Below are 26,190 nucleotides of genomic sequence, written 5' to 3' on the forward strand. Positions count from 1 at the left end.
AGGAGCACAGATTTCATTCATGGGCAGTCTGGTCTTTGTTACCTTACCTACCCACACAAATAGCGTTAAGGGATTTAATTGAATAAATGATTGCTAGTGCTACATGAATACTGTTCCATTAAATTTCAGAAAGTAGTGCTGAAAACAAACAAACAAACAAAAACCTCTCAGAAGAAGTAAGACATTAAATATGCTCATTACAGCTAATCATTACAGTTAATTACAGTTAATTAATATACGAAGTCATGTATGGGAATAGTCACTCTTCCAGGACATACTCCACATATGTACCATTTATTCTAGAGATGCACGAGTGTTCACAGTAAAAATTAGGTTTCAAAAGCCGTGAATCCACAGCTTAACTGATTTTCTCCAGGTGCCACTCCAAGCTCATCCTTCCAAAAATACAATTAGGCAGAGCACTAGCCTAGTTAATCTCTTTCATTTACAAGCTGAGGTGACAAGAGTACAAATAAAACCTCTGCTCAGTTTTGTGGTTTTTCAAACCATGTTGTTTTTCTGGACTTGAATTAACTTTTAAAGATGCTTCTCAGTTGAGAGTATTTGGATTGAACAGTGTTGAAAACAATCAAGCAGACATTGCCAGAAGGATCACAACTAAATCCTAACCCCAGTGTTTCTGGCCTCTCTCCTGTACCAACACAGCCATATGACAAGCCACAACCATGAACTACCTGGCCCAGAAAAAAAGTATTTTTTCATGGGGCTAGTTTTCAGCCAGAGGAGTTCTTCACTCTCGCTCACTGAACAAATGCTAGTGCAGACAGAAGTGAAATTTCAGGACTGCACACAGTGGAACAACTCCTTCAGCAGCATCCTGCCCTTAGATTTACTTAAAAAAAAATAATAATAAAATAAAAGCAAACAAACAAACAAAAACCACACACCTCCACTTTTTGCAACTGATTTCGTAAGGAATGCTGGCACCTAGCTCAGGGCTTTGTATTTGCAAAAAAAGGCCCTGTGTCCAAGTATCCTGTTAGGCTCCTTGCTCCCTGCCAAAACATGCATAACCTGTTGAATAAATTTCAGATACTAATTACCCTACCTCTGAAATCCAAGACAAAGACCTTTTAATTGTTTTAGAATCCATCCACAATACCCTGCAAAATATTTGTGCATGGTATCATAGAATCATAGAATATCCTGAGTTGGAAGGGACCCTTAAGGATCATCAAGTCCAACTCTTGACACCGCACAGGTCTACCCAAAAGTTCAGACCATGTGACTAAGCGCACAGTCCAATCTCTTCTTAAATTCAGACAGGCTCGGTGCAGTGACCACTTCCCTGGGGAGCCTGTTCCAGTGTGCAACCACTCTCTCTGTGAAGAACCCCCTCCTGATGTCAAGCCTAAACTTCCCCTGCCTCAGCTTAACCCCGTTCCCGCGGGTCCTGTCGCTTAAACTGCACCAAAAACGGTAGATAAAGAAACAGGAGGAGTTAACCACTCCGCAGAAGAAGTCTTCTCTCATCCAAGTGCATCCCGAAACAGTCAGCTTATCCATTACTTTTCAACTACAGAATTTGGCAACCTAACACTGAATACATTTAGAAAGTCACTTCTTGTACAGAAGCATGAGCTAAACAACTCTGGCTAAGGATGCCAGCTACCCTGCTTGTCACGAGCAGAGGAAGATAGCAATCATCAGTAGGACCTATTCAAGTATTTACTGAAGTCTCAATACTACTGCTGAAATAGACACCACTGATCTCTGTGCTATAACCATAGGGCTATGGATTTGCCAAAAGGACTAGGTACCAAAGCATCTTGTAAGGCTACCTGCTTGCTATGAGCCTAGAGAAGAGTATTGTCCCCGGTGCTGTAAGGACATACAGGTTCTTTTGGCGATCCTGGGCAGAATGACAACAGCACTAAGTTGTAGTTACAATTAGAGCTTTATTATTCAACATAATTTTGTGATCAGCAGAGCAGAGGATTTTATGATCAGAATAAGCTTAGCACAGATTTTTGCATTTGTACTTGAAGATCTTTGTTTGTCCCTTCCAACCAAACAATTCTATTCTAGGATTTTACAAGTAGCATACCACAAAAATTCATACCACAACTTAGCTTACGGTCTCTTAATGTGCTTGTTCTAATCACCCAGGCCCGCTGCAAATTGGGTCAAATCTCAATACCTGGCACACAATATAACAATCATATTCTGGACTTGAAACACGCAAAAGAATACAAGTCACTCACTCAACACTCTGAGGAAGCAGGCGACAGTGGAATGTCCCCAGATACTGGAGGATCACTGTTTTTGCTGTGCTGCAGCAGATCTGGTCCAAGTCCTGCCTACAACTTGTAGCGGCTTGATTTTATAGACAGCACTCTGTATGCTGTTATGTTTCCCTGTTCTCTGATGGGGTCATCAGAACCTGGCTGGCCATGTGCCTGGGATCTTCAAGGCTGCTAAGAACTGAGGAAGTCAGCCTAGCGCCCAGCAACCTTGAGGCTGGTATGGAGGGGGAGAAGTTCGGCAAGTGTGCAGGACCTTCAAGGTCTCATGAGGAGGGGAAAGGGGACTGACACACAACCAGCTTGGTCACAGTGAATAGCCATTTCCCTTATAAAATAGTGTGAAGTTATTCTAAACGTATTACTGAGGTCAGGAGCTGAGGGGTACCAGTCACAAGTATATTAGTAAAATTTTACTATTTCAGAATGGCCATCAAGAAACCCAGCAAAGCAAAATAAAAAGATGACAGTTGCTCTACTTTTTTTTTTTTTTTTCCCTCCAGGGCCACAAAAGGCACAAATTATTGACTTTAAAGGGAGGTTCAATTCTGTTATGGTAATAACCCCAATAACACAGTATTAGTAAAAAAATCATTAAAATGAATAAAGTAAGAACTAGCTTCAGCACTTGTCAGTTAACTTGATGGTAACATTCATTCAAAGACATCAAAAAGTTCAACAAACTGAGAATATTGCTCAGTTTTTCAATGTTACAATCTACCTGGACATGAAGCTTCAAAGAAAAAGAATACAATAAAACCATTTAACATAAAGCCTGAGAGTTATACTTAAGTCAGTTTTCACAAGTTACTAATGCCGATGAGAAAGAAAAATGGAATAAGCTGTGTAAAATACACTAACATTAAAACCTGAGTAGCTCCAGCTAAATTGTCTTACTATACCCCTTCTTCATGAGTCTGATGTTTACATAGAAATTGGACAGCTAGCTAATGCTAAAATATAAAAGGTTCAGAAAGCTCAAGTTTGAATATATTCCTCTGTTTATTAATGGTCACAAATACAGACTTTGAAATGTGTAAGCCTTTAGTGAATGTTAATTCTTGGTATGGTTGCTAGACATAATATTTAACAAAGGGATAATTTTTCTGCAGCCCAAACTAAGCACGCATGGTGTTCCTCTGGCTTTTTGTCTACATCTGTCCCTCACATTTCCCCCATAACTTACTCCTTTTTTAAGATGTGATGCTCTAAGAGGACCTATGGAGGACAAATTTAGAATAAAAACCCACTGAATTCTATATAACTTTGGAAACAATGACTAAGGCAAGCTGCAAAGGAAACAGAGAAAACGGAGTACAACTATGTAAAAAACAGTACAGTGCTTCCAACTCAACATCTTATTTGACATACGGTATTGTGCTTCAACTGTATAAAAGCACGCTTTCCATTACCTGTTCTGCTTCACAGTCCCTTAAGCACCTTCCTAATGGAGATGGATGAAAAATAATATTAAGTCTAGGAACAGTACTTGGGAGATGAAACTATTTTCAAGACACACAGGGAAAAACAAAACAAAATAATAGGGCATGAGTAAAGTAAATTTCAAAAAGGCTCAGGCAATTTTTGTGGTAATTCCTAAAAAGTTGTGGTTCAAGAAAACACAGAGCAAATAGTCCAGATCTCAAGTGAGAAGAACATCTTGAACTGGGGTATAACAACATTACAAACTTCATGACGGTAAGAATGACCCAACAATATGTAGAAGAGCCAGAAAGAATGCAAGGACTAAAGAGTTGTCCTTGATGATATCTGCAGAGTGTTTCCACATAATATTCCCTTTTTAATCAGATGGACGGAGGTGGCAAAACTAGCAGAGTAATATTACCTTTTCTCACAAGTCTTTTTTTTTTTTTTTTTAATTTCAGTTACAGAGTTATTTTTAAAAGCCTTGCTTCCGGGACATATGGCTGTATTGCTCCCTAGTCTGCTCACTTATGAGCACTTAGCAGGTTCTACTTACACATTTTGTTCCTTATGCTGTTTCCAACCAGCAGAGAATAGCCCGAAGGTGCTAGAAAGCACCTACATGCAAAGCGTTAACTCATGTCCAAATTAAGTTTTGAGAGCTCCTCACCGACAATATTTGCATTGACTCAGTAACAAGCATCTTGCAGGTAAAAATTATGTTATACCACCACAGGGCTGAAGAACTGCATGTAGAATACATAAAACATCATGCCTTGAACAACAAAAGAAGTTGATAAAAATCTTTGACAAACCTGTCTATAAATTAAGTCTCCAACAAGTGACTTGTGTATATATGGAGCAAATGACAAAACAGCTCTTTGTTCAGATCTTTTTGCAAAGTCTGTATATTAGGCTAGTTTCAGAAGAGGCATCACTTCAACATTATACTCCAAGTCCCTATTATAACCATACAAGTGCCTCTGCTCACCTTTGCCTGAGGTCATCTGTGAAGGGAAAACAGTTCAACCACATGAGACCATTATCAGAAGTTAAAGAAAGAAAATACAATGACAGGAAGAGTCTGCTTATGTTTTCTTTACTGTATGGTTTCTTGTCACTACCACTGTAAAAACTGCTTTATTAAGTACAACCTTTGAGGAAAAAATGACTTTTTTTCTTGTCAACAGAACTGTGTACTTGAGAACTCTCACCAACACTGGTAATCTTTTAATTGCAACACTCAGAAATACACAGCAGGAAGTAGGAGTCTGGAAACTTTCCGGCCACGCAGAAGGTATACTCCTTATGTACCTTATAACCTTGCTGTGCTGCAGTCAGCTCTCCTGGAAGCAATACATGTTTTACCTTAACACTGTTAACACAGTGCACCTCTGCCCACTGAGCAGAAGCAACAGAGAGGCCAGCAGTAACACTGGACCAAACCTCAGTTTTCTTTATCTCTAGTGTAACAGTAGCAGTTAACCTATTGAGAATTTGGAACTCTGCATTTATCCATTTAGTTCTCACTAAATACCGGTGTTAAATACTTCACACTTATTTCATTTACCTGTGTTATTTACAGGACCATTCAGAAGTTCATCATGATTTACCCTACACCAGTAGTTTTTTTTTTTTGTTTGTTTCCTCCCCCACCCCATCATAATGATGTGCAGCAGAGTTCTGAACTCATCATTTACTCATATTCTGTGACATTCAGATCACTCCCTCCAACTTATAGATGAATTTTAAAACAAATGATGCTTCTTCAAGATCTCTGACAATGCTCTGCATGAATGCAGTTCGTGGCTTCATATGGAGCAATAGCCTAAAGTAGGATGTATTCCCTTCAATAAGCTGCAAAAAGTAAAGTCAGACTACAGGCTTGAAAAACGTTATCTATATTCATTTCAAACACTTTGCAGTAATTACTTATTTTTAAAGTGGAGAGTAAAAAAGGTTGCAAGCAGAAGGTTGTTTCAGGGAAAAAAGTAACTTTCATATTACTTTTAAACAAAGAAATTACTAACAGCTTTGCTACTTTTGAGAGAGGGAGTTAGGAGAATACAATAAAAGAATTTACTAACTTTTTAGAAAAGGGGGGACTGAGAGAGGGAGTTAAGAGAATCTTATCAAGTAGCGATAGAGCACTGACGGCATTAAACTGGGATGCTGCTTAGTGCTGTGGTGCATTGTGCAAATTAACTAAAGCAGGAAGCCTTGGGCCCCTTATCAAGGTCAGTCTCCTAATAAGAGTGTGAGCCTGTCTTAAGAAACTGGCAGAAACGGGTCCTGGGGATGGGTAAGAGCCAAGGAGTAACTGAGTCTGCGCAGAGACAAGAGGTCAAGGAGCGGTGACAAGGAAGAGTCATCAATCTTCATCCCCACGACACCCGGCACCCACCACCAGAACACACTGTGCAAGCGCAGATGGGAGGAGTTTATGGAAATGACTCCTTGGAGATAATTTTAATATGAACTGGGGACAGGTTATGAGCATGTATAGGTGTACTGGGAAACTTCATGCATATGTAACTCTTTCCTGCATATAACCGAGGCAAGTTGCTGCATCAGATGCACACGACTTTGGCGGGACTACCCCCCCAGCACTGAATAAACACACCTACTGTACAGTCCTACTGACTGTGGAGTCAGCTTTCCACGAGTCACTTTATAGTTCTGTTTTATATATGTTCTCTCCTGAAGACCCACCAAGTCGAGCTCAACGGGACAAATTTTCTGCTACTACACTATAACCATGAAAAAGTTCGGCCCACTCTGAGGCAGTAGAAGGCAATCTAAGTCTTCTTGAAAGACTTTTTTTGTTTGTTTCCAACAGCATGTGGCCACCAGAAGCAGAAAAAGACTGAAGTGGTTAACAAAATACACTCAGAGAACAAGAAGATTGGGAAAGCCCCAACAACTGCACCTACTAGAAAGGGAAGCATCGGAGTGCTATTGGAAAGCTTGTTAGTTCCCAAAGCTATGTACCACTAAAACCATTCACATAATACATCAAATCCAACAAGTTTCTTTTACCTACTTCAGGAAAGGACTGTCAAAGGGGGAACTCTTTCATTCAGCAAGTCTTTTTAATGGGCTGCACAAGCTCAAAACGAAGTCAGCAGGTTTGTGTTTTTTTTTTTTAAACATCTCACTTCATTATCAAAGATTTCAGTAACACATTGAGCACAACATAAAAAATTTATGCAGATTAAAATGTTGTCAAACTGTACAAGTAGAACTTGATTACTCTTAATATAATAATGAAATTTCTCTTTCTGAATTAAACACTAGTTTTGCCTTTCTGCTGCATAACCCTAAAAAATATTATTCTGCATTTAAACGTTAAAATTAGGAAATTAGCATATATTTGTAACTTAAGTATTTTTTCTTCACCCATTATCTCCATAGCTCATAGCTGCAATTTTTTGAATGTGCAGGAAATACTTTTGTTTAAAGTTACTGTAATTTTACACCATGCAGTGTTCCAACAGAATAACCTCAAAACTCAGTGACTTCTGCCATAAAGGCGAAATTCATTATTCTAAATGGATGTTTAGTACCCGCCATACATAATAAAGGCATTTAAGTTTCTAATAAAGGCATTTAAGTAGCCCAACACCTGTAAAAACTGAGCGAGGTCTCACTTTCCTTACTGACAACCACCAAGGCCATATATGCTAATATTAAAATAAAAGTTACTCTTTTTAAATAGCAGCACATATTCTATTCTGCTCTACGCCACCCTATATGCTCCCCGAGGCACCAACCCCCTGAAGCTAAATAACCATAGCATCAGAGTCCAAAGCTCCTCAAAGTAAACAGAAGCTCAACAAATGAATACAATTACATTTTTTTTCAGTTAACAGCTCTTTCTTAATAACAACACAATCCACCTACAGCTGCAAAAATTAAGTTTTGCTCTAAACAGCTTAAGGCTGCCTTCTGCTCCAAGCAAGGCTGACTCAGCTGATAATAAGTGTTCAAAATCCAGTCTTAATCATGGACTGTTTTGCATATGTTTTTAGTGGTATAGTTACCTCTTGCTGAGGTATTAGAAAGATACCAAGCACTTGTGAGATACTAAAATAATTAGGTAACTACCATTTCTCCCAAAGGGAACAAAAACCATTTGACTATAAACCAACAAGTTAGAGCTTTGGTGTTTTAATAATATTTTTTTACAGCTAGACGTTGCAAAATTTCAATGTTCATATGTCAAATGCAACATACAGAGACTGACACAGGCCAAGCATTTCATGCCCCATCATCCAGCTTGTTCTTGGTTATAAAGACCAACTACCAATACACACATAACAATCACACTCTCATATCATCCTACCTATTTAGACCCTCAAACACAATCAGTATCTCAGGTAAGAGCAGGAAAATTAATCAGTATCTCAGGACATGCTCCTCCTCTCCATCTGTGTGCCTCTATTTCCCTGCTATTATTTAAAAAGGTTTACAGTTTGATGCACAACAAAGCATTTCCACAGCTGAGACACCATATAACTTCATTAGCAATGCAAACAGCTCTTTTCCTCATGCAAAATGAACTAAATAAACACGCATATGAAGTGCCTGCCTTTGCTTCAAGAATAAAAATCTCTTCCATAACAACTCCAGAATAGGAGAGAAAGATATCTTATAAACAAACTGCTGCGTTCATTGTGCAAACAAATGAATGAGTAAGCTTCAGCCCTGTATGCAGAATGGAAGGGATACTCATTTTGAACGCTACGACAACTTATGTTGAGTAACAGCTGCAAAACTGCATATTTTGATCCCACTGCATTGAAAATAATTAAGTTCCAAAGAGGCTCAAACTACTAAGAGGCTGTAGAACAGTTCCAGTCCACAAGGAAGCAGCCTGTTTTACAGTGCCAGCTTCTTGTTTTCAGCTCCTCCTACAGATGCCCAGGCTTTTATTGCAACATTTAACCTGCTGTAAAAGTCACAAGTAACGCGCAGAGGTCAGCTTACCATTTCTGCTGGGGCTACAAGGAAAGCAACAAAGATATCATTGCCCTCAAAGATGGAAAACACCAGAGTTTCCACAAGTAAAGGGAAGACCATGGAAACAGGGCAAAAGGGAACAGGAAAATCAACCAATTGGCCTGTACAGAGAAGAAAAAGAAGTAGCAAGACAAACAGTATGCACAGAATGGCAAGATAAAGTTTACTGCAAAAGTGCATTTTGTTTTAATTTACTACATTAAAAAAGATGCAATTACCCAAACACTAAGATTATAAACATTGACAAAAAGTCACTATATCATAGGGATGCTGTGTGCCCATGAACCTGAACAAACTGTCTTCAAGACTGTGGTGGCATATACTATAAATTTATTTAAAAAACACTGAGTCAGTCTGCTTGTGCATAAGCCATTGCCACAAAATAGATCATAAGAGAAGCGGAGACACTACATAAAGTAAGGAACATATTGCATTTATAAGACTGATTACCTAGGCTTGCTAATGAAGTCAAGAAGAAATTATTCCCTCTCATGTCAAAGATCATTTGTTAAATATTCATTCATTACTTTCTTGCAAATAGGGAAATTTGAGGCAAGACAATTTATGACACAACATTCTGATCAAGGCCTTACCAATTTCTCCTTGAAGGCACAACTCCCTTATGAAGCAAGGCATTAACAGCTCTGAACAACAGACCCACTGTCTCCAGAAGGGTATTCAGCTATCCTCTGAGCTGTGTTTCTGTTTGCTACTGAAATCCAGTGCCCCTTCTCAGATATGTCCTTTAGTCCTCAAAGCTTTCAGAAGCGTAGCTCAAGCAGCATTCAGAAACATGTGTTCTGACTTACACATAATACTAGTTGGAAAGAAACTTAGGAGAGGTAACAAAAGTCAATCTGAAGTGTGAGTGGTTTATGTCATGCTAGCATCTCTCAGCTGCCTGTACGAAGCACAACGGCATCAACATTCTCCCAGTAAGTGCTTTAAAATACAAATATACAAAACTCAGTAGAGTTTACATTACAGGAAAGCATCAAAGTGCAGATCAGAGAGTGTGCTCAGAGGAGGCTGTGCATGCTTTAAGCCAACGTACAAAGTTTTCAGACATCGGAATAATTTCCATGAGGACAGTAAACAAATGGAAAGAGAAGTGATCTTAACATGCTGGTTAGAAAGCATAGATTTTCAAAGTTTACCTTTCATAACCACAACTGTCAAAATAATGACCAGACTGGGGGAAAAAAAAGCGTTTGGGGAGCTGTTTAGATAAGAAATATCATGACCCGTAAGTTTTATTTTTAAGTGACTGCCAGCTGTTAGAGATTCTCAACAACTTTCTGGTTCCACAGAGAGGACAGGGAGGGCTGGAGTTTACTTAGCCCTTCCCCAGGGCCATACCCTCAGGTTTCAGGTTAGTGACAAACTTGGAAATTCTGAGCTGTCTCTCCACAGGCACTCACTAATCGCAGCTAACACAAGATTTTGAAAATGCAAGCTCCCATGAACTCTGACGAATATAATGTTCTGAAGTTCAATGTTTTTACAGTTTTGCTGCGAGACCAGGGCACTAGTCCCAGAAACACCCTTCCAACTAAGCCCAACCCTGAGCGAAACGCGCTGCCGGTAACTCCAGGCAACGCAACGCCTGATTGCGGCGTACTTCCAGACACCCACCCCAACTGTGCCAGCATTTCATGACAGAAATCCACGGGTTTGGGTCACGATCAAGAAACTAACTCGGGGACCCGCACGGGCTGGGCTGGCTGAGGCGAGGCGAGGCGACCCCCGGGCCTCGCCTCAGGAGCCAACGGCCGCCAACGGGCGCCAACGGCCGGCCCCGGCCGCCCCGCCCCGCCCCGCCCGTCACGGCGCCGTCAGGGCGGGGCTGAGCGGGGCGGAGCGGGGCGGAGGGTCCAGCCCGGCCCGGCCCGGCCCGGTGTGGGCACGGGCACGGCCGCCCGGCTGCGGGTGGAAACTTGGGAGAAGTTGCGGCCCCCGCCGCCCCGCTACCTGCTGATGAAGCCGTCCCCGTCGCCGTCGCAGGTCTGGAAGAGGCGCCTCATCCGCTCCTCCTCGCCCGTGCTGGACGTGTCGCTGCTGCTGCTGCCGCCGCTGCTCGCCTCCGCCACGGCGGCTGCCGCCATCACGCGCCCGGCTCCCCTGGAGGAGGAGGAGGAGGAGGATGAGAGGAGGGGAGGGGAGGGGAGGGGAGGAGAGGGGAGGGGAGGCGGCCGGGGCCGCGGGCGGGCGGCAGCACAAAGCCGGCGCGGGGGCGGGGAGCCCCGCTGCGCGCCCCCGCCGCGCGCCCCCGGCCCCGCCGAGCCCAGGCGCGTGCCCGCTGCCCGCTGCGCGCCGGCACGGAGCTGCGGAAAAAAAACACCTGGTTGGCAAACTTGGTGTGCGTTCATTTAATGTTTCCTGCAGTAAGTGTCCTTTTCAATGCCTGGTTAAGTTTTAATCAGTCCTTTTTTTTCCTTTTATTTTTTTCTTACAGGTGTGAAGAGGACCCGTGCGCCATCAGCACACGCAGCAGCAACGCTGTCGTTCATCCCTGTTGGAAGTACAATTGTGGAACAGCCAATTCTTGTTTCTGAGTGCACACCTTTTTTCTGCACTATCATATGTTACTCCTCGTGCTTCATTCTTTGAAGGCAGACATTTCTTCCCACATAACATTGACGATGTCTGGTGAATATGTAAAGCCAGCAAAGTTATCAAACTGTTCATATTATACAGCTGCTTTCAAGTATAATAGCTGATGGCAGTTGTTCCATTGTTAATATTTATTGTATTTTAACTAAGCCATTACAAGTCAAAGAGTCCCCGTGGTGTTTTATTAGCCAGAACTACTTGCAGGTACAAAAATGCATGCACTCACTGTCATATTCTCATTCTCTTCAGTTTTTCCAATTTTTCTTGCCCACATGGGGCTTCCTGGATGACCAGAGCACCAGGCCAACACATTTCCATACCCCTTCTAGAGAATGGAAGAAGGGAATATTGCAAGTATCCTCATTCCTTCATACTGTAGGGTGCAGTCTTTGAAGATTTACATTTTGTTCCATCTTCTGACCTGCAACGGTCTCACTCTTGGTCCCAGCAGGTGCTCTTTCTCAGTCGTATGTAGGGTGTTATGTGTGAGACTGGTTGCGTATTGCAGCTGTGTGATTTACATTGAGGATTGCATCTGCTGGGCAGTCGTAAGACCATTTTCTTCAGCCAGATCCCACTAGCAAGAATTCTTGCACACGTTCTGAAAATACTGCATAGAGTTCTGATAAGAATTAAAATTCCTAACCGTTTAGACTCCTAAAACAGTGTTTCCTGACAAAGCCACCAATACCAATGAAACAAGACTGGATCCAAACCACAGAAATAAGAATCTCCATCAGTGACCTCCCTCCATACTGCTGCTATTGTAGAATCACAGAATGGTTTAGGTGGAAAGGAACCTTAAAAGACCACGCAGTTCCAACCCCCCTGCCATAGGCAGGCACACCACCCGTTAGATCAGGTTGCCCAGGTCCTCATCCAGCCTGGCCTTGAACACCTCCAGTGATGGGGTATCCACAGCTTCTCTGGGCAGCCTGTTCCAGTGCCCAGCCACCCTCAGAGTGAAGAATTTCCTCCCTACATCTGGTCTTAATCTCCCTTCTTTTAGTTTAAAACCATTCACCCTTGTCCTATTGTTATCTGTCTGAGCAGTAGATAATCTGCCAGGCCTTACAGTTATCCAGTTATTACCTTTTTCTTTCTTTTAACTAATCCACCCAATTTTTCTAATATAGCCAGATTTCCCACTTGGCACTATATCTTTTGGTCTTATTTTATCCATGTGTTTCATGCGGTAGCCTTCTTTGCTGGTCAGGAATTCATCCATTCCTTATATTCTCTCTTGCTCCCTGCTAATGGCCTTTTTGATTTGGTTATTTATCCATTGAGTTTTTTTTTTTTTTTCTGCCAGCTTTTCCCATTGCGGGGGATCAAAGCTGCAGTTAACGTTTGTATTTTCAAGGTAAGCCCCAGGACAACCTAGTACAGTAGTTTTTCCATACAAAAATCAGTAACACCAGTTCCTCCTGGCTGATAGGAACAGCTGTTATCATAGCTGTAGCATACCACATAAGACAGTAAAGCCAGCTGAACTTACTGTTTTGTATCATGGTCCAAATCTAGCTTTTACTAGGAAGACATATTACATCAGCTGGGAAGCAGCATGCCAAGCTGTAGGCAAGCTCCCCACCCCCAAACTTCTTATGCCTGCTGTGAGTTATGTGTCAGTCCACTCCTCCAGCCAACAATATGAATTTCACATGGCAAAAACCATGCTTAAAACAGGGAACATGGTCTGTAGTAGATGGTAGGATTCTTCCTGAACTGCATCCTCACTGTACCTGGTGGAATGGGTGAGTGGTGTTCAGGAAGTTATGAACAGGGAACAAAGAAGGATGCAAGGAGTAAGACCTCCATACTGCTCCCTATCCCCTCTTGGAAAATAGGCTTGGTATTTCTCTGGATTTTGTGGATTTTCTTTTTGAAATAGAGGATCTCATTTGTCAGTTTTTTTTCCTGTTTCTCTTTTCACTTAAGTTAAATGAATCCATAGTTTTTCAATATTAGGTTATTTTCTACAGTCAGCTTTCCATAATGCCCTGCCTTCCAAACTCAAATGCAAAAATATACCTGACAGTCATTGCAAAAACTAGTAAGAAGACTGCACCAGTACTGGTTGCATTCTGCAATACTTATGTACACAAAGTCTGAGATCTCTAACTAGCATGGGCTACCTGATTTCAAGACATGCTGGACTCATAAGACTTGTACCAAATTGACAGGAGTTTTAGGTTTGTGTGTTATCTGAAAGTCACAGCTATCCTGGATTGAATACTGAACAGTAGAGAAATAAAATAATTGTATATGTCTTGAAGTTTAGCTACAGCTGGTTTTGCACAAGAGAACAGGCAAAGTAACTAAAAAGCTGCCAAAATCACATGACTAAAAAAGAAAAAATAATCCTGTTACATAGCTTTCAGCTACAGCAGTCTAACGTCCCTCAAAACCAACAAGCAAAACATCTGACAACTTAAGATTTCAAGCAGTGAGCAGTAGTTTTAATTTAGTAAATATTCCTTTAAGTAAGATTGCCAGGGTTTCCAGTGGAGAATTTTCTTAGCAACTGGAGTGCAATTCCCTGGAATACCATCCCTTACCATTTCCTAAATACCACATCCAGCCCTTTTCTGCTTGTGCCAAACGTGCTCTACAGCTCTGTGTTTCTCCATGAAATACCTAGATAAACAGGTGTTCCCCTGTAAACTGACTGACACCTCCATATAGACAGTGCGATCTGGCAGGCTATTAGCTGACATAAGCTAACTTGCTGCCCATGTTTATTTGTAGCTGTACTCAGTAATTAGGCCCTGGACTACACTTCAGTGATGGGACAACAATGACCTGGTCTCAGCCAATTAATGGCAATGGGGCAAGAGGGACAAGTGGCTTTATGATTCCCATTTTCTTTAACACCATGGCAGCACCTCAGGCCACATTTATAAGCACAACCCACTTGAGAGTTACCAGTTAGTTCATTATTCAGACAAAGACAGAATGATGAGAGAATAGAGCAGGAACAGCTGGGAAGTAGTGCCGGGTCTGGCACACTTGGACCAGACATCTTTGTGTTTCATGTACCATTATCTCTCCTAAATGAAGAAAAGGCATTGAATTCCAAGAGAGTGGTAAAAGTAATGTATTAGGAGCACATTAAAAGTGTTATGGAAAACAGTTTTAGAGCAATTAATGAAGGGCAACTATCTGGGCCAAGGCGAGGCCTAAAGACGGTTCTGGGTTGGGCCTGGTTGGGCAGGGCCATGGCTGGGCAGGGCTGTGAGGAGCTGGAGCCTCGGTGACATGGTGGCATGGGCCTGGGCAGGGACGCACAGGGCTGGCTGTGTCCTCACAGCTCTGACATAACCTCACCAAATGGACTCAGTAAAATGATATTTGGAGCTGTTAATTGGATGTACAGGTGTTTAGGTGTCTCTGCAACGTGTACAGTGCCTTACGCAGTCACTTCCACATCTAATGACTCTGTGCATGTATACCACACTAACAAGATGTGGATGGCATGCCCACATCTATGCACCTTAGCAAAATCTGTCCTTATCAATGACCTACATAACAGTTAAATAAATGTTATTTTCCTAAGTAAAAATTATTTTAATTAGGGAACGTTAATACAAACCTTTTTTTTTTTTTTTCTATCAACTTCAAAATGCATCTCTCTTGCTGCTGTTATGTAGATCCAGGGTTTAGCTGTTCGAATTGCTGCAACTACTTAGGTATTCAGAAGGAAGTTTTTGACATAGACAAGGATTGAAACAAATGCCTAGTGGCATCAAAGGAGAGATTATCCTTGATTTCACTAGGCTTCACATAAAGACTATCTCTGTTCATCAGTTTTCACATTAATGAAATTGAAAGGAGCAGACATATAATGTGAATTTAAATGAGTATTATTTTAAACAAATATTATTTAAAACAACCACATATACAGCAAAGTGCTTTTGGCACCAACAGAGCCGTGGCTTAGCAAAGAAATTGCCAGTTAAATTGTCATCAAAATCTCAGTGTCTACAGTCAGTGTATTATCCTTCTCACATTACTTCATTTATATCCATCTCACATCACAGGCATTGGACTTCCCTCCGCTAGAAATAGTACTCTCATACAGCCTTTACTGTGGGGTATTATCAAGCAAGGCTGGATAACAAATTCATCAGAACTGTATTTTCAAAGGAAAATAACTTTTTTGATGAGAATTTTTATGGTTGTTTTCTTCTGCTTCAGAATGTGATGAGTAAAATTGAGATATTTTATCTATAAATGAAATTAGTTTCATTTAGATGTGATATCAATGCTGTTTTTTTGAGAAGCCTCCTACTCAATCTTTGCCTTTATAATGACCAACCACCTTGTAAAATGTTTCTTTTTTAAAGAGTTTAAAATTTGTTGGCAACGAGAGTGTGTTAGAAGGTGTGGGACTTGAGCATGACAAAAGTGATACAGAGTAAGGGGTAGATATTGTCATGGTTTTGGTTAGAATAGAGTTACTCTTCTCCACAGAGGCTCACACAACACTGTATTTTGGATTTGTGATTAAAATAATGCTGGTAACACACCAATGCTTTAGTTTTTGCAGAGCAGTGCTCATACAGAGCTGAGGATGTTTCAGCTTCTGGTGCTGCCCTGCCAGCGAGGAGGCTGGGGGTGCTCAAGGAGCTAGGAGGGGACACAGCCAGGACAGCTGGCCCAGGCTGGCCAGAGGGGTGTCCCTTACCGTGTGGTTCCACGGTCAGCAATAAAAGCTGGGATAAAGAAGGAGAAAGAGGGCGGACATTCAGAGTGATGGTGTTTGTCTACTTGAGAAATTGTTCTGTATGCTGAGCCCTGCTTCCCTGGGAGTGGCTGAACACCTGCCTGCCGATGGGAAGCAGTGAATGGATTTCTTGCTTTGTTTCACTTCCGTGTGCAGCTTTTGCTTTATCCAGTGAACTGCCTTTATCTCATCCCCTGCATTCTCCCACTTTTGCCTGTCTGATTTTCTCCTCCATCCCACCTGGGGAGAGTGAGTGAATGGCTCTGTGGTGCTCAGCAGAATTACACCACAACACTGCTATACACAGACTATTTATAATCAAAAATAATGACGCGTTAATAGGGTTACAGGTTGGTTTCTAAGCACTGTTCTTGAAGGGGACACCAGCAAATAATCCATCAATGATGAAAGTTACTTGAGTTCTATTTTGTACCAACAGGTACCTTATTTGACAGTGGAAATTTTATGAAGTGGAAACGATATTGAAATGGACTCATGAGGCACAAAAAAAGCAAGTAAAACTAATTAAGATCCAAGGAAAAGGGCATTCCCTATATTACATTTCATGTAGTGAAATCTGTTCAAGAAACTTGATCTTGTCACAGAAAACATGGGGAACTCTGCTAGATGACAAAGTCTTACAAATCTTTTGCCAAGCAACAACAAATATATTTGAAAAAAAAAAATAATATATATATATATATATGTATTTCCCCTGTCCAAAATACAGTTTCTTTGTAAATTGGAACAATGATAACTCAGCATATTCACTGGAGAGAAAAGCCTGCTGCAGGCTCACAGAAGTAACTTACATTTCAGAGTGGTTTGCTCAGGATTTTAAAAACAAATTAAATAATCAGTATACCATTTTTTGGTTTCTCTATGTAGAGAAACTCTGAAAGTTTCCTTTCCCCCTCCCCCCCCGGAGCCATGTATACCCTCAGTGTGTAAAAATCTGACTGACAGGAACTGAGTGCTAGCACTGGAAGCATAAACTGCATCACTATGGCCTTGAATCTCATTATGGCCTGAGATGGTTCAAGCGTAACATCATAGCAATGCAACTCTACTGCTTTCTGTGATAAGATAATACCTTTTTGCTATGTTTCCCATATTGTGTAGTAGTACCAGCTGAGGTCAGTGTTAACTTCTGCTCTCAGCAGTTCTCTCCACTCAATAGAAAAGCGGAACTTTACCTTTTACTTTCACATTGTTCTGTTATTCAGAAAATACAGGTTCCTGTCCTGGAACCTAAATGAAATGAAACCTAATTGAAGCCAAATGATTCAGAAAGAAGAGATGAGCAGAGCATGTAAGGATGGGGTTCCTGGAACTCCTGTGGTCCCCAGGTCTTGGTACAGGTCAACAGTGTGGTTTGGGCATGGAGGTGCACTTTTGGTAGCTGTAGAAGGTGAACTAAATCATTCGATACTATTACTGACTCAAATTTAAATTTAAGTAGCTGCAGGAGAGTCTTTCAAGGATGAAAACTGTAGAAGGCTCACTGCCTTTGTCCTTACATTGTGGCCAACAAATTTATATGTCACCAAATGACATTATCCTGCCTCTGAAGCTTCCTACAACCCTTTTCCTAAAACCCTTTGTAAACACATATTTTGGCATTGAATGAGTACATAGCAAAAAATAGTGTAACCTGTAAAAGAGCAGCAATGAATAAAAGAGTTGGTTCCATGAATCCATACCAGGTGTGTGATTAATTAGATTTTCTAGAGCCTACTAGATAGGAACTCTGAATAAAATTTCTCCTGGACCTGATACATTTTGAAAGTCCCTCCATTATCTAATAGGGACTGAGCTCATGAGGCATCCTTTCTATTCAGCTGAATATGAATGGGATATCTATCTCTTACTCTGCTGCCTATCTTCATAAAACTTTATGGAATTTGTAACCTGAGACTTTCACCCTGTCCTTCAGTTCTGGTTTAAACTGATGAGGAGGTTCAAACATAACTTCAGAAGAGACTGAGAGCAGACAGAAGTGCACGTGTAAGTATTTATCTGCACACACAATGACTGACCATTTATTAAATTGATTAATAGACTTTTTCCCTTACATTTAAAAATAAATTAATGAATAATAATAATATTTTTAAAAAAGCGAATAAGGGCACTAGAAAAGACAGATGTAAGAGAAATGTATCTATACATCTATAAATGTATCTATATATATTGTAAAAGGATTAAGTGTGCTGGGCTGGCCTTGACTGGCCACCAGTTGCCCAGCATGCTGCTCGCTTACTCCTACTTCCAAAAGGACAGGGGAAGAAAATAGGATGAAAGAACTCATGGGCTGTCATAAGGACAGAGATCACTCACCAGTTACTGTCATGGGCAAAGAAGACTGACCTTGAGGAAGATGAATTTGTTGCCAGTTAATAGAATAAGGCAGCAAGAACAAAAAGCAAATTAGAAATCCCTTCTCCTCACTACCTTCTTCCTAGGCTCACCTTCAGTTTGATTCTCAATTCTTCTACCTTTTCCTGGCCCAAGACGTTCAAGGGAATGGGTATTGCAGTCAGTCCATAAAGCTTTCTGTCCCCTGCTCCTTCTTCCTCACGCTCTTCCCGTGCTCCAGTGTGGGGTTCCCCCCCATGGGATGCTGTACTTCCCGAATGTCTCCAATATGGGTCCTTCCCATGGGCTTCAGTTCCTGCCAAGCACTGCTCCCACACGGCTCCGTCCCACGGGGTCCATCCATCCATCCCCCAGGAGCAAACTACTCCAGCACGGGTCCCCCACGGGTAGGGGCAGCTCCCCCCAGACCCCCTGCTCCTGCGTGGGCTCCTCTCCACGGGCTGCAGCTGCGGCCCGGGGCCTGCTCCTGCGGGGGCTCTCCATGGGCCGCAGCCTCCTCCAGGCCACAGCCACCTGCTCCAGCGGGGGCTCCTCCACCCATGGGGGGGCTGCAGCGTGGAGATCTGCTCCATGGGGGACCCATGGGCTGCAGGGGGACAGCCTGCTCCACCAGGGGCCTCTCCCTGCACAGCCCGCAGGGGAACTGCTGCTGCCTGCCTGCCTGCAGCACCTCCTGCCCTCCTGCGGCACTTCTCTTGGGAGCTGCAGGGCTGCTTCTCTCACGCTTTCACAATCCTCTCTCCCAGCTGCTGTTGCACAGCAGTATTTTCCCCCCTTCCTTAAATCTGCTCCCCCGAAGCCCACCCAGCAGCACTCCCTGCCTCGGCTCTGGCCAGCAGCAGCTCCTTTTTGGAGCCATCTGGAGCTGGCTCTGCTCTGATGCTGACAAGATGGGGCTGCATTCATTTCCAAACTGGCTGTCATAAAGGCCTTCACCTTTGCATTACATTGAGGCAGCGGTGATCTCAGCCTTACTGTAGTTCTCTGCGTAATGTAGCTCCCAAAAGAGATCCCAAGGTCCAGAACAGACATGGAAAGAACTGGTGGGTTGTAAGGAAAACAACTGTATTCCATCCTACAGCAACACCAGAGCTGTCTGGAGAGTTTAGGAGTCATCTGAATTTTGTTATTTGTGTTTGATCTGAACTAAGGAAGAAAGGACCAGTTACTAGAAAAGAATGCATGCCTGACAATGATACAACCAGTTGGCAGGCTGTTTGATCTGGGTCTGTGGGTTTTGGATCTGTATGCTGTTGAGGAGATTGTTGGAATTCTGATTACAGAATCAAGAACCTCCAGAAAGTGCAGGACGCCAGTGCTGGATGGAGAGCACGGCTCACACTTTGACGCTTCCTGGGACTGCCTAGCACATTAACAGGTCTCGGCCCCAAATGGCTGTGCTTCAAAAAGGTTTCCCTCTCTCAAGCATTTGCTGCTCTGCACTTCCTTTTCTTTCACTGGAGAGTCAGATCAATTGGTTGCTTTGCACTTGGACATGTTCCTTGGAAAGCTGCTTAAACTCTCTTCAAACCCTGGACTACCTGGGAATTGATTGCTTCCTCTAACTGGCACTGATGCTGTAGCTGGATCCCTCGAAATCCCATTTGACTGCTTCTGCTTCCTGAGCAGGTGACAGAAACTTTCACAACCAGAGAGCAGAGAAGAAGGAGTTGGAGTTCTGCATAGGGGAAATATTTGGAAGTTTTGAAGATGTTTCCCCTGCTCAGCTGCCAACCCTACGTTAACCAATCACCTGATCTTTTGCATTCCAGTGTGAGGAAGGTTTTAGCAATTCGTGTCAATAGAGAGCTTGAAGGGAAATGCGTTCCCTTCATACATTGGAAACGTTGATTCTTGCCCTATTTGCAAGACTGAGCCATTTATAACACCAGCAAAAGTCTCCAATCAGTTAGGAAGGAAAGTTAGTTCTGAAAATACTCAGTCACCTCTGTGCATGCCAAACCCTTAATGGCACAGTGCAAAACGCAGATTGCAGTGATGAATCGCGTTGTGGAATGAATGGCAACATACATATTTGGCTCCAGATCCAAAATGTCACTTCTTTGGCCATTTTATTTAGGGTAGCACTCCCCTCCCCTCCCATTCCCTCCCTGGCCCATTCCTTACTTCCCACCAATACCCACCCCCTCCCTCCCCTCCCCTTCCCTCCCCTCCCCTAAACTCCCCTCCCCTAAACTCCCCTCCCCTCCCCTAAACTCCCCTTCCCTAAACTCCCCTAAACTCCCCTAAACTCCCCTAAACTCCCCTAAACTCCCCTAAATTCCCCTAAACTCCCCTCCCCTAAAATGCTCTCCCCTCCCCTAAACTCCCATAAACTCCTCTAAACTCCCCTAAACTCCCCTCTCCTCCCCTCCCCTAAACTCCCCTAAACTCCCCTCCCCTAAACTCCCCTAAACTCCCCTAAACTCCCCTCCCCTAAACTCCCCTCCCCTAAACTCCTCTCCCCTCCCCTAAACTCCCATAAACTCCCCTAAACTCACCTAAACTCCCCTCCCCTAAACTCCCCTCCCCTAAACTCCTCTCCCCTCCCCTAAACTCCCCTCCCCTCCCCTCCCCTAAACTCCCCTCCCCTCCCCTAAACTCCCCTCCCCTAAACTCCCCTCCCCTAAACTCCCCTCCCCTAAACTCCCCTAAACTCCCCTCCCCTAAACTCCTCTCCCCTCCCCTAAACTCCCCTAATCTCCCCTCCCCTCCCCTAAACTCCCCTAAACTCCCCTCCCCTAAACTCCCCTCCCCTCCCCTAAACTCCCCTCCCCTAAACTCCCCTCCCCTAAACTCCTCTCCCCTCCCCTAAACTCCCCTCCCCTAAACTCCCCTAAACTCCCCTCCCCTCCCCTAAACTCCCCTCCCCTAATCTCCCCTCCCCTCCACTCCACTCCCCTCCACTCCACTCCACTCCACTCCACTCCACTCCACTCCACTCCACTCCACTCCACTCCACTCCACTCCACTCCACTCCACTCCACTCCACTCCACTCCACTCCACTCCACTCCACTATGCTCCTCTACACTTCCCTCCTCTACACTCCCCTCCCCTACACTCCCCTACACTGCCCTTCCCTAGACTCCCCTCCCCTACACTCCCCTAAACTCCCCTCCCCTACATTCCCCTACACTACACTCCCCCAAACCCCCCTACACTACACTCCCCTGCACTCCCCTCCTCTATGCTCATCTCCCCTGCACTCCCCTCCCCTGCACTCCCCTCCCTACACTATCCTCCCTACACTATCCTCCCCTACACTCCCCTCCCCTACACTCCCCTCACTATCCTACACTATCCCAACACTATCCTACACTAGCCTACTCTCCCCTACAATGCCCTACATGCCCCTGCCCTGCCCTGCCCTCCCCTCCCCTTCCCTCCCCTTCCCTCCCTTCTTGTCCTTTTCTTTCCCCCTCTCTTCTCTTCTCCCCTCTTCTTCTCCCCTCTTCTCCTTCCTTTCACGGATCTGAACGCAGAAGGGGGAGAAGCGTAACTCCAGATCGCTTCAGTCGCTCTGGCAGCTTGTGTCACTGGCTGATCCATGGGAATCCATCAGCAGCAATCGGAAGCGTTCCAGCTGCTGTGGGACCAGTCAGGGAACAGTCTCAAACTGGGAAACGCTGACTTCCTTCCGCGGCTCCGACAGGTGACTTTCAATTTCGCCCTGGCTGGGTTGTGTCCCCTTGCTCTGTCCCCACCTACACTGCAGTTTGGTTTAGAAGCAGCAGCACGGTTTGGAAGTAGTTCCACTACTTCCATTTTCGGTGATTTGGCTTGGCTCGCCAAGTGGTTTCTGTCAACAGAACACAAGAAGGAGATTTTGGTTAGAAACAACTACATGAGGAGCTCCTTTCCACATGGGCAATGAATATTTATCCTTTCCTAATGGAGACTACAGTGGAAGAGATAAGGACAGATCATTCCGAGAGATTTTTCAGAGAATTGTCCCTTGGGGGTGCTTAGTCCAGAGGACCAGAGTTCATCTGTCCAAAGTACACCATGGAAGCACTCTGAATTACTTCCCAACAGAAGCATGGCCTTACCATGTCTGATACGGCTTTGGCTGGTTTCAGTGTTCTTCTTCACTTAATAAATACCTAAATTAAGTACTGTCCTATCAAGCAAATACCTTATTCTCTTGATATCTCTGCGTTGATGGAAGACCCAGGACACTTGGCTCTTCACATCATTGGAAGAACCAAGTGTACTTCCAATATTCACAGCTTCGGAGGAAATGGAGATGAGGTTGAGAGTGGATGAAAAACACCAAGTGTTCTTCCCATCTTCACAGCTTCTAAGCAAGTGGAGATGAGGCTGTGCAAGAACCAAACAAACTGCTGATCCAGAAGCAGCCTAAAGACTGTCTTTAAGCAGGGCCTTGCATTCTTCATCTTTATACCATTACTCGCCTTCAAGGGCATGATCGTTATCTTATTGACTTCCTACCACTACAGCAACGCACCTGCTTCTCTCACAAAACTTACGGGTGGGAACTGGAAAGATTCACCAGCATTCTGTATTTCACTCCTCATCTCAATTCTCTTTTGGCCTGCGAAGCTTTTCAGATCAGAGATGAAGATCAGATGTAATCTGGAGTTTGGGATACTGCAAAGGAAAAGAAGAATCATCCTGAGAACTCTTTTCAACCTCACTTGCAAGCGCCAAAGTCAAGAATACCAAAAGGAAAAAGGATGCCACTTGATCATGGTAAGCATAAATTTGAGCACAGGTCTCCTCTAACTGAAGCGAGGTTAAACAGGTTCCAAACAAGGTTAAGGAGCACACCCACAATCATTTCCATAAAACTGTGTTTTCAAACAAATGGTTGAAAGATTTAGATTTTCTTACAAGCGACGAATGAAAAATAAAGAAAGAAAAGAAAATGACCAGGACATGCAGTCTAGCTTACTCTAGCTTACTTTGCCTAGTTCAGAATCTGCGTCTTGGGTCACAATCAGGAAGCAGCATTGTGCAGAAATGCCAAAGCCTCCCCAGACTTGTTCTGTCTTCATCAACAAGGGCTTTGATACTGCTGCCTCCTCAGCAACATCGGCAATTGACTAGGAAAGTTGGTGTCCACCAGGTCAAATCAGGACGAGGAAATCCCTCTTGCCACAACTGCACACTTGCACCAGAGTTGGCAGGTCAGAGCGATGGACAGAGAAGCATCTAGAAGAGTGTTAGAAAACAGACTTTAGAACAGATTTCCGTCAGCCCAGGAACAATTACTTGCTCATCCCTTCAGACTGAACTCTAAGTAGAAGCAGGTGATCCCAAGCTGCATTCCTGACATCTATGCTGCAAAGTCATCAAATGTGACATGTTATTCTACCGGTCTGTAATGAACATAAACAAGAGTTTGAGTTGAGGATGTTGGTTTAGAATCAAGCTCAAAGTGTTAGTCCTTGGATATGTTTTTGTCTGCAAGTGTTTTCACTGTTTCCCAGACAATGTCTCCAGCAAGCTAGCTGTTTGTTTCATTTGTTCTGTTCTGTTTTGTTCTGTTCTGTTTTGTTCTGTTCTGTTTTGTTTTCTCAGTAAGGTTTCTTAGAGAGATAAGATTGAAGTGATCATATTGCATGCCCATCCATCCCTCCCCTTTGCTTGTCCAGAGCTTTTACCTTGTCTACCACGATGCATGAACTTGGTCATAGGCACAGTTGTTTCAAAGACATTCTGCTGCTAGACCTGTTGTGAAAACAGAGAGCTAAGTATTTGGACGAGAACATGCTTCCACCTGCACTATGAGCTCCACAACTAGATATGGAGCCATATCAGCCAGAAGGAAGTTTCCTTCACAGCTGCTGCTTCTTACACTATCTGGACTCTTACTTTTACTCTTACTTGCCTTTCCTGCATTAGCACAAAAAAAAAAAATTTAAAAAAAATTTTGGAGATTACCTTTGCCATCTGATGTCTTCGTTTCCAGAAACTATCCTGAATCACCTTTATGAGAACTGTCCACACTGCGAGCATGGGTGTTGCAGTCAGGCCAGATACGTCCCTTCTACGTCAATAACCAAATCTGTCAAGTTAAGAACATGGAATTAATGAAAAGGAAATCCTTCTATTTTGATCTGAGTTCACTTTTTTTTTTTTTTTTTTTTTTTTTTTTTTTTTTTTCTAGACCAAGAAGAACCAGCAAAAGTCGGGTGAAAAATGAAATGAAAAATGTTAAGGCCAGGCAGCTTGCTCACTGCAAGTGCTAATCTGAAAGCAGATGGAGTGCATCTTCATACACTCCGTCCTGAGACACTCCACTCAACAGGCCAGACCAGCTGATGAAGTGCATTGCTGTCCTGAAGTTTAATGTGATGGGCTACTTTTAAGTCTCTTGTTTATGCTGTAGTACTTGAGGTCTATGGCAGGACCACAGCACACTCTTATTTGTCTACCCTTCTTTCTTGATCGTGTGTGGGAAAGAGAGAACGTGCAGAGGCCCTCAGCCACATGTTGCACCTGTCACTCTGTGCAGCTACATCACTGAGCCAAAGTACCAAACTTCATGCTTGTGAAAGGACTTGACACAAACTACAGAAGACTAAAATGAAGCATCCAAACACTTACAGAAGGGTGGGCCCTCTCGATGCACCTCCACGTGGGATCCACAAGTCCTCACGTGGTTTCATCACATCCAGCACACTTCTCTGTCCCTCCTCGCTCAACTTGCTCAGAGGCAGCTGTTCCCAAGGTGTCACAGTGACATCATTCAATTCTGTTGCTGAAGTCATCACCGTAGGCCCCTGGCAGCGGCAACACAACACTCTCTGTTGCTAATGCGAATGTCTCAGAAACAAGTAGAGAAGTACCACTCTCCCCAAGCTGACTTTAATTGGAGTAGTTCCAAAATTATTCTCTGCCCCCCTACATCTGTGGAAGGTGTGTGAGAAATCTTTTCCTTAAGAAAGGATTACAAGCAAAAAAAAGCTTGCTTCTGATACGTTCCCCTTACTTTTAGAGCTGTTCACCTTTGATTTCCAAGGAAGAAAAAAGAAGGTGAAATCAACAATTCTCCTCCTCCGAGTTGGGAATATGAAATAAGTCCAATTATTTAGGAAGCCTGAAAAAGGAAACTCTACATTTCCTTGTTAAACACCTTGTTGCTTCTGAAAACTTTTCCAGTCCTTTGCAGCTGCAGTGCTTTTCGGTGGGTGGGCAGCCGAGCTCCATCACGGCCACTCTCTCCCTCCCCCTCCTCAAAGAGAAAGGGAGAGAAAATACGATGCAAAGGGCTCAAGGGTTGAGACAAGGACAGGGAGATCGCTCAACAAGGATCGTGATGGGCAAAGCAGACTCAGCATAGGGAGACAGGAAGATTTCCGGCCTAACTACTACTACTCCCAGGCTAGACAAGTGAGAACCAAAGGAAAGAAACCAAAAACACCTTCCTTCCCCCCATCTGAGCTCTTCCAGCTCCTCCCCCCGTGCAGCGCAGGGGAACAGGGGGACTGGACTGGGGGTTGTGGTCAGTCTGTAGCACTTCATCTCCACCACTCCTTCTCGGTCCCTCTCTGCCCCTGCTCCACGTGGGCTCCTCTCCACGGGCTGCAGCTCCGGCCCAGGGCCTGCTCCTGCGGGGGCTCTCCATGGGCCGCAGCCTCCTCCAGGCCACATCCACCTGCTCCAGCGGGGGCTCCTCCACCCATGGGGGGGCTGCAGCGTGGAGATCTGCTCCATGGGGGACCCATGGGCTGCAGGGGGACAGCCTGCTCCACCAGGGGCCTCTCCCTGCACAGCCCGCAGGGGAACTGCTGCTG

General features: G+C 43.8%; 1 protein-coding gene and 2 long non-coding RNA genes across 6 annotated transcripts in view; 1 reads left to right on the plus strand and 2 right to left on the minus strand.

Annotated features, from left to right (window-relative positions):
- Nucleotides 1-10,930, minus strand: part of MCC (MCC regulator of WNT signaling pathway) — a 194,515-nt gene extending 183,585 nt beyond the window's left edge. Inside the window, exon 1 of one of the 4 annotated variants that reach the window (XM_038171457.2) lies at nucleotides 10,683-10,930. In XM_038171457.2, the coding sequence (XP_038027385.1) occupies nucleotides 10,683-10,816 (134 nt within the window). In that variant the 5' untranslated portion in view covers nucleotides 10,817-10,930. Of the gene's footprint in view, nucleotides 1-10,346; nucleotides 10,461-10,682 lie in introns of those variants that run through there. The other 3 variants (XM_038171458.2, XM_072031469.1, XM_038171459.2) reach the window with 3 other exon arrangements.
- LOC119714589 (uncharacterized) lies at nucleotides 10,551-11,494 on the plus strand. The gene is made up of 2 exons (XR_005261949.2): nucleotides 10,551-10,715; nucleotides 11,167-11,494. It is a non-coding gene; the product is annotated as an uncharacterized lncRNA (long non-coding RNA).
- Nucleotides 11,495-24,059: 12,565 nt separating this feature from the next.
- On the minus strand, nucleotides 24,060-25,449 carry LOC140000672 (uncharacterized). Its single transcript, XR_011805793.1, has 3 exons — nucleotides 25,001-25,449; nucleotides 24,335-24,458; nucleotides 24,060-24,121 (listed from the first exon to the last, which is right to left on the minus strand). It is a non-coding gene; the product is annotated as an uncharacterized lncRNA (long non-coding RNA).
- Nucleotides 25,450-26,190: the final 741 nt, after the last annotated feature.

Source organism: Anas platyrhynchos, chromosome Z (genome assembly GCF_047663525.1).
Source record: "Anas platyrhynchos isolate ZD024472 breed Pekin duck chromosome Z, IASCAAS_PekinDuck_T2T, whole genome shotgun sequence".
NCBI lineage: Eukaryota > Metazoa > Chordata > Aves > Anseriformes > Anatidae > Anas > Anas platyrhynchos.